This window comes from Tetrao urogallus, assembly GCF_951394365.1.
Source record: "Tetrao urogallus genome assembly, chromosome: 7".
Lineage (NCBI taxonomy): Eukaryota > Metazoa > Chordata > Aves > Galliformes > Phasianidae > Tetrao > Tetrao urogallus.
In genome coordinates, this window is record NC_136820.1 from 30644857 (window position 1) to 30654186 (window position 9330).

Sequence of the window (9330 nt, forward strand, 5' to 3'; positions counted from 1 at the left end):
CCAGCTCACTACAACCTCCCTTCAGGAAGTTATAGAGAGCAATGAGGTCTCCCCTGAGCCTCCTCTTCTCCAGGCTGAACATTCACAGCTCCTTCAGCCTCTCCTCATATGGCCTGTGTTCCAGACCCCTCACCAGCTTTGTTGCCCTCCTCTGAACACATTCCAGGGCCTCAATATCTTTCTTGCAGTGAGGGGCCCAAAACTGGACACAGTACTCGAGGTGCGGCCTCACTAGTGCTGAATATAGGGGAACAATCACCTCTCTGCTCCTGCTTGCAACACTGTTTTTGATGCAAGCCAGGATGCCATTGGCCTTCTTGGCCACCTGGGCACACTGTCAGCTCATGTTCAGCCGAGCATCAATCAATACCCCCAGGTCCATTTCCTCTACGCAGTCCTCCAGCCACACCGCCCCAAGCCTGTAGCGTCGCCTGGGGTTGTTGTAGCCGAAGCGCAGGACCCGGCATTTGGCCTTGTTGAAACTCATCCTATTGGCTTCAGCCCAGCTCTCCAGCCTGTCCAGATCCCTCTGTAGGGCCTCGCTACCCCCAGGCAGATCCACGCTTCCAGCCAATTTGGTGTCATCTGTGAATTTACTGAGGGTGCACTCGATGCCCTCATCGAGGTCATCTATAAAGATATTGAAGAGGACAGGCCCCAGCACCGACCCCTGGGGAACACCACTCACGACCGGTCGCCAGCTGGATTTGACTCCATTCACCACCACTCTCTGTGCCCGGCCCTCCAGCCAGCTCCTCACCCAGCCAAGAGTGTACCCATCCGAGCCTCGGGCTGCCAGCTTCTGCAGGAGAATGCTGTGGGAGACAGCGTCAAAGGCTTTGCTGAAGTCTAGGTAGACCACATCAACAGCCTTTCCCTCATCCACCAGATGGGTCACTAGATCATAGAAGGAGATCAGGTTGGTCAAGCAGGACCTGCCCTTCACGAACCCATGCTGGCTAGGCCTGATTCCCCGCTCATCCCGCACATGCCGCATGATCTCCCTCAAGACAATCTGCTCCATAACCTTCCCTGGCACCAAGGTCAGGCTGACAGGCCTGTAGTTCCCCGGATCCTCCTTACGACCTTTCTTGAAAATGGGAGTCACATTGGCAAGCCTCCAGTCTTCTGGGACCTCACCAGTCAACAAGGAGCGCTGACAGATGGTGGAAAGCGGCTCGGCTATCACCTCCGCCAGTTCCCTCAGCACTCTCGGGTGGATCTCATCTGGCCCCATCGACTTGTGACAGTCCAGTTGGAGCAGTAGGTCTCTGACTGTTTCTTTCAGAATCACAGGGGGGTTAGTGTGCTCCCCAAATTATAGCAGTCATACAGTCCTTATTCGTGATTTCAGTTTACACCTATTCTATAGATGGGATTTTTAACCCCCAAATTCTACCTACAGGTTATTTTACCATCAAAGGGTGTTTTTAGGAAATTGAGGCCTTTGCTTTCCAATCTAGTTTCACATGCCTTCCTTCCTAACATGTTACAATCTAAACTGGAAGTGCAAGCTACAGATATACAGCCGATTACAACTGAGAATTTTCTCAACATCAAATACATCTCTCCAGTTCAGTCTGAGCAGAATATAGATGGAATATTTCTGTTGACACAAACGCATTAAATCTGTTTTAGAATGTGTTCCAGGGAAAACATCAATTGAAAAACTGGTATCAACTAGAGTTGATTAATGTATGAATTGTTTCAGAGCTGCATGCAATCTCCCAGCAATAGTTCCGTTTCTTTACTTGAACCAACTTGCCAATTATCATTATGTGTAACTACGAAACTGGGACAAAATGATGATGATGATGTTTACATCTTATCCAGTATGGACATAAATTTAGTCTAGTATTAACAATAGAAAGAAAAAAAAAAAAACCCACCGCAACAAAAAGTTGTCATTAAGGCATCTTACAAAACTGGGTACATAACAGTGTGCTCTGAGCAGCCCACAGCATTTTCAGGCATGCAAACATTCCCCAGGACAAATCTTGTTACTCATCCACAGTACCTAACTGCACAAAGCAAGCAGACATACATGCCCACAAAAGATACAGAAATGCAGAATACCTACATCCAGTATTACAGTGCCTACCTACAGCATCACCTGTGCATACTGTCATCATAAACCGAGTTGTTTTAATACTGTTCATTCAGTGTTTTGAAGGTACGAAAAATAACAGCAGAGCTGGTTGAACCTTGAAAAACCATGTTTCCAACTTTTGATAGGGATGTGAAATGAATGTGAAGTAGTTGTTTTAAAGGATGCATTTATTGCTATTCAAAAATGTTTGGATGCATGGAGTTCTGCATGCACATATGTTTGCAAAATGTTTCTCCCAATGAAGACCATTTAATTCCTTGGATAATCAAACTGGAATCTTAATGGTATCCTCAAGTGTTAGGTTGGGAATTCCAGCTTCTGCAGCCCATTTATGCATCTGTACATATCTTTGCCATTGGGTTGTTCCTTTGATGAACTTCATTTGACCTTTTAAATAAACAGCCCCGATACATGGTTTCTTTTCACTCTTGTACCTGTGAACAAACCTTTCACAGTAATATCCTAGATCTGCAGCTTTAAAATGATTACAGCTTCTGTTGTATGTTGTAACAAACACAATGCCATGGCTTCAAGAGTGAAGACCCACAGTGCATCACAAACAACATGTCCTTCCAAGGAGCAAGGCTTTTACAGGTGGGTAGAAAAATAAAGCAGCAAAACTAAATCTCTCACAGTGTATTACCAGTGGCATTTTTAAATAGAACTATCTCAACAGGTAGTTAAAAATATTTCGCATTTCTATTTTTCCCTCAGAAAAATCAACACTTTCCCTCGGGGAACAGTCTTCCACACTCTTCTTAATGCATCCTACAGGTTTCCTAATACTAGTGAGAAAAATGACATTTGCAGGTAACAGTGACTTTAGTCTTTTAAAATAATCAGTTGAGATGTAACGTTTGAGCCTTAACAAACGTTCCTGAAAAGTGTTACATGCCAAGGGAAAAAAAAACAAAGACAAAAAAAACCCCTACCTTGTAGCCAGAGGCTCTATCAGGGAAAACCAAGTAGGAAGAAACACCAACTTCTTGGCCATTCTTTGAAAACTCTCTTCATTCCCCATTTAGCAACCTTTCACAAGAAGTTCATTCTTTCAATGACGTTTTTTATGCAGAGGATCATATCCCAAATGAAGGTATCTGCATTAATGTATTGCTACAGCCTGGGTGAGTAAAACATGGTTGAGCCTTGAGTGAGGGTGCAAACGGATGTAACAGCAATGTCTCACATTGGAAGTAATGGGCAAACAAGCACTGCCACATGCAAAATCAGAAAGGAACCAATCTAGTTTTAAGAACTCAATTGAGGGACCAGTAAAAATATTAGGCTGCTGGAAGGGCACAGTAAAAACATAAAGCACCTGTTTAACATTACAGCTAATTGCGAGTGTAGGAAATGGCCCCAGAAGAAATTGGTTGAAGGTGATTAAATTTGATTGTAATGTTATATATAAAGTGTGAGGCCCACTGACTGAATTGGAAACAAAATATGCTCAAAAGTCATAGATAAAACAAAAAAGGTTTAATACAAGGCATAAGCAGCAATGCTATATGCTTGAAGTATTTTTGAAGATTAATTTTTGTCTTCTTGCTTTGCAGAAATTCACAGAAAGCACAGAAAAAAAAAGACCATAAAAATCAGAAAATAAGTTCACCTCAAAGTTTAGTATAGGCTCCAGGAACACTTATGTTCCCCAGCATGCTGGAGCACTAGGGTGACCAGAAATACAGTTAGCTCTGAGATATGAAGTGCCCAGAAGCAGTGAGATCAGAAAATAGGTAGAAACAAGGCAACTTTCCTCACCTGTGTCTCTCCCTGCGTATGCAATGCAGTGCACACGGCAGCATCTCAGGGAGCAGCACCTGCCCCACTCTCAGCACAATGCAAGGGTTCCTCCTGGCAGAAGCCCACCTCTGCACCTGGCAGCTCCCAGACATAAGAGTGAAAGCAACATTTTCTGTTTCCTTTCCTATTTATCCCCCCCTTTTCCATTTTTTTCCCCTATTTTATTTTTAGTACAGTTGTTTTGCTTTGTTTTGTTTCCCTTTCTTACCATTGGAACTACCCAAATCCCATTGCTTGTTGGAGCTTCTGGTTTACTACTGGTCACTTCATACTATATATCTTATGGCTTTGCTTTCTCCGTCACACAACTCTTCCAGCAGTGCCCACAGCACAACCTTCCTCTGCCTTTGGAGTTGTTGGTGGCACACACACAGTGCTGAGGAACAGGAGGACTGACATCAGTGACTCCTAGGTTCTGTGGTCTTCCACCTGATCACACAGAGGCTCCCTCCTTTCAATGTGTGGCCATCCAGATCCCATTTCACAATGTACACCATGTCTAGTAACTTCTAAAATGCTTTCTCAGAGCTCTGCCTGGCACAGGTCTCTTGCTGGTGGCAAACACCAACTCCCATTATCTGCTCCAGACTCATCCATACTGGTGTTTTCCCTTTAACTTAGACAGATGCTTGTGCTGTAGCTCTGCTGTTCTCTAGTTATGGTCCCTAATTCCGCTGCCACCCCTTCATTTTCTAAGGTTTCAAATACCCAGTGCTGTTATCTGCTGTGGAGAGTAATGAGGTGCTGCTCAGCACTGGTTACACTTGCTTTAATGCTGGAACAGCACGTTTATGGCTTGGTATCAACTAAACAGTCATTGTTTCCAAGTAGCTGCGAGGGGCTTATTTATTGCTATTGGAACCTCTGAGCTCAGGGTGAGGGCTGTGCTTTTCAAAAGCCAGCTCTGTGCAACACAGCAGCACTTCCCACCCCCAACATCCCACAGAAATTAGGCAAACCGTAAGTGCAGCAGAGCAGCTGCCTGACAGACTGATTAGAAAACGGTGTAAAAACATGTGAAAAATACTGTATTCAGCTGAAGCTGCGGGGAACAACGGAAGGAAAATAATTAGCCAAGTCATATATTGGCCAAGGCACTGCGTCTTCTCAGCCTTCTATTCCCTTCATCGTACACAGGGATCCTTAAATAACTGGTAGTAAACGAGGCTTTGTTTATATCTCACCTTAAAAAGCTACAAGCAGAGCTGTGCACCCTAATAGCATCGTTGGCTCTGACGTGATTCATAGGCAAGGGGGCCATCTGCTGAATTCCCAGCACTGCTTTCTGCTGTATCCTGCAAGGTTTTACCTGGAAGTTGCACAGCCGTGTCCCCTCCAGCGCCAGCACTGCCAGGCTGTGAGGTGACAGCACGCCTTGGGGCAGGCCTGGCTGCAGGTGAGCACTGCAACACATCTGCCATGGCTGCAAAACCACAGCCAGCAAGTGAGCACAGCAATCCACATCAGGCTCAAAAATCCCGCAGACAATATCCCGGTCTGAAATGCACACAAGAGCTCTGCATCAAAGTGCATTTCACTAAGTAAAGATTTTCAGAGTGAGAAAACTTCCTACTGCTTGCTCGTAATATGGTCATGAACAGAACTTTTCAGGCAAAAGCTAAATGCTTAAGCATGGAATCAGCTCTCTACAAGCATTTCCACCCTACACTTACTGCCCTCAGCAGTGCTGGCACTGCCCAAACCCAGCGCTCTCTTCCCTGACCCTCAACTCACTGGAATTTGTTTCTCATTCCATTCTTCCTAAACTCATCACCATTTACTTCAGAACACAACTTCCCAACTAGTCTTTCCTACACAGAGAAATGATCAGAGGAAATGTGGAGCTTTAGAGACTTTATAACAATGTTGCCCCAGGTCAACATGTGCAGATGAAGTAAGTTATCTCTGTAGTCTTCCTATGGCACTGAGGGAGGTGGTTTAGTGCTACTGCAGTGGCGGGTTGACATATGGACTTGGTGATCTTGCCTTTCCCAATCTTTATGATTCTATGTATCTTTGTTTTTGGTACTGCTACAGTGCACAGTCTCTCTATACTAGAAAGATGGATCACATTTGTTTCTGATGCAATAATAGCAAAGAATGCTAAATAAATACTACAGGTGCATCTAGACTGAAAAATCCTTGTTCACATAGCCGTGAAATTTGATAAAGGTATTTAAAATATTCACCACTGTTCTCATTTTGGAAAGCATAGCCTTAAGTCTACTGACATTTCATGGTCTGTTAATACAACACTTTAAATATAGAAAGGTACACATTATACATTATAAATTTTGTAGACTCATGAATAAGATAGCTATAGTATACAAGTAGAGGATTGTTTAATGGTAGGAAATATAACTTATAATCTTCAAGGTTACTTCCAAGGCTAGCATATTAAAAATGACTGTGAGACATAACCTGTATCTTCTGAAGTTATAATCAGGAATTATTAAATGAAATAATTAAACAAAAATCACAAGGTATACAAATAAATGCCACTTGTTTGGGACCTACTTAGACACAGAAGTGGTCTGAAGTTTAACTCATAGCTTATTGTTAAAGAAAATACAAAAACGTTGAAGGTACATTTGTATGGTGCTATTTGCTGGTTTGTTGTTGTTTTTTTTTTTTTTTTTCTTATGCTGAAAACAGTTTTATTACCTCACTTATTACTAAATTCCAATACGGATGACTCCCACCTCCATAATAAAAGAATATACCCAGGTGTTGTGTTCACTGTTCCCAGCCCTGAACACATTGAGGAGCAAGATGTATACGGTCTGGAAAGTTGAAAGTTTGTAAGCACACAGAGATAACTCTGGAAAAAATCACTGTTTTCAGTATGTAAGAGATTATGTAACTTGCCAACAAAGCATTCGTTATTTTTCACCTGAAACCTGGACTCCCCTATGAAAATAGCATACATAAAAGCAGTAGTAAAAGCTAATTACTGAACACTTACAAGTAAGAGCTCCAGATCTACAATTACCCAGAGCCAATAAAACGCCGATGCACCACACACCTGCACTCCCACCACTACCCGGAGCTCAGCCCAGCAACCGAAAAGCCTGACTGGCTGCAAAGGGTGCTCACTAAAACAAAAGACCAACAAAATAAAAAGAGGTATGAAAAAGTGAAAGTTTCCCCTCAGTACTTCAGAATGAAAGCTAAGGAGTGCTAAAATTCAGGGTTTCTTGTCTATATAATGGTCAAAAATCATGTAAAAACATCCCAAATTCTGGTTATGTTAATCTCAAAACCAAAAGTATTGCTCCTAGCTTCAGGCTCAGGAAAGCTCAAAGGAAAGAATGTTCCTAAGGAGGGAAAGAGACTTGAGCTTTTTTTTCTCCTTTTCCACTAAGCTCTCTAATTGACTTCAGACTAAAATACTTCATGAAGAAATAGATCTTGCTCAACATTGAAGTAAATATTGTTCCTTGATAAGAAAAATCAAAACTATTTCCTGATCTTGTATTTGTATTTAAAAATATGTACATTCCCCCACCAGTTAAAAGAACTGTCTCAAAAATGATTTGTTAACAAAGTCAGATAATTACATTCGTCTCATGAAGCATTTAGGCTGAGGAGAGCTGTGCGCACATTCACTGTGTAGGTAGGAAAAAAGGCAAAGAAGTTGGAAAGTGAAGGATGCGAGACACAACAATACTAGAGGGATAATATCTCCCGACATTTGAACAGGGTTTAAGTTCTACTGCGTACAGCACACAATACTCAGCGCAAAGTATTTACAATCATGCTTCCTCCCGCTTTAGACTATTGAGGTTTTTCACCTCTCGAACTGACGGGAGAAACCTCTCTCCCGCTCTGACTGCGACCCCTCCGCGTTTCGGGGTGTTCCACGCACGGGTTGAGGTGAGGGAGCGGACACAACTCAGCTGGAGCAGTGCGGCGGTACAGCGATGCGGTGCCGAACCGCACAGCGAGAAGCAGCAGGGAGGGAGGAACCCGCGGGCGCTGTGTCAGCGGGCTGCTGTAGGACACGGGGGGATTTCAGACGGAGAAGGAAATAGTGGTCGCTTTGCTTTATCCCATCCCCGAAAGTCAAGAAACAGAAAGCACAGGCTTCATCATCACAGGCAGTTTCCTGAAGGCGTTTAGGGTGCGGGCGCATTGTGGGGCACTGCCAAAGCCAAAGGACTAAGTAGTGGGATGGGGGCATCCCCGGCACCTTCGGTGAACGAAGCTGTCTGGACCCAGGAGTGCTCCACGAAGACGGAGCACGTTCCATTCCGGCCGGGGAACGCTTGGGATGCTTGGCGCCCGGAGGAGAGGCTGCGACGCACTGCTCTCCCCCCCGCCCACTCCGGCTCCGAACGCCTATCGCGACCCGCAGGGACATCACACCGCAGCCCGGCGGCTCACCGCTCTGGGACGTCCCCAAACTTCCTGCACCCTACGCCCAGGCTTCGGGCACCCCGGCACACAACCAGCACGGGTACGAACGCAGCATCAAAACCTGGGACCAGGCACTGAACCGCCACACTCGAAGCCTCCCCCAGCGGCCGCCCCCAACTTCCCCGCAGAGCGCCGGCAGCGACCTTTCCTCCTCCTTTCCTCCCTCCCTCCGTGCGGCGCCGCAGCCCCACGCCTGCCCCTTCGGGGGACCCGCGGCCGCTTCCCCGCTCGAGAAACTTTTCCACGCCGCCCACCCACCCCGCGCCGCGCTCCCACCGCCCGCGTGGCCGTGGACCCCCGCCCCGCTCCTACCGTGCGGGGGACAAGTGAGGGAGGGAGCGCGGAGGCGGCAGTTACCGGCGAGCGAGCGCCCTTCTTGCAGAGCGGTCCCCTGAAGACGCCTTTGATGCCGCGGTAGTGCCCGTTGCTGAGGTGCCGGGAGCTGATGACCAGGTAGCACGCCATGCGGGGCCCCGGGCGGGCCGCCCGCTCCTCGGCGGCGGCGGCAGCGCTACTCCCGGCGGAGCGGGAGCCCGCATGAAGGAGCGGGCGGAACCGCGGCAGCGATCTCCCCGCCGCCGGCTCATCCAGCGGCCGGCCGAGCGCTGCCAGCAGCAGGGCGATGCGCGGAGGGCGGCAGCAGCCACAGCACATCCGAGGGAGCGCGGAGGCCAGTCCGCATGCTGCTCCGCTGGCGGCAGGCAGCCCCGCGGAGAAGGGCAGCGCGCAACTTGCACAGTCCGCCGCTGCTACGGCCCCTTCCCTCCCTCTTCCTCCTCCTCAGAGCAGGCCACTGGCAGGCGCGATCCGGAGGGGAGTTTCTCGGCGGCAGCTGCCCATGGCTCTTCCCTCCGGCCGCCCGCTGCCTGCAACCCCGCGTCTTGCCGTGCCGTGCCGCAGCCGACGCCGCGCCTCACTCACCTCCGCCGGCGGCGGGCGGCGGGCGGGGGCGGCGCGGGGCGGGGGCGGAGGAGGGGTCGAGCCGGCCGGGGGCTGGC

General features: G+C 47.5%; 1 protein-coding gene across 1 annotated transcript in view; it reads right to left on the reverse strand.

Annotated features, from left to right (window-relative positions):
• The window catches only part of ZNF804B (zinc finger protein 804B), a gene marked incomplete at its 3' end in the record, with an annotated part of 214046 nt that extends 205102 nt beyond the window's left edge, over nt 1-8944 (reverse strand). The window contains exon 1 of the mRNA XM_079538111.1: nt 8690-8944. Coding sequence (XP_079394237.1) covers nt 8690-8797 — 108 coding nt within the window. The 5' untranslated portion in view covers nt 8798-8944. The remainder of the gene's footprint in view (nt 1-8689) is intronic.
• Nucleotides 8945-9330: the final 386 nt, after the last annotated feature.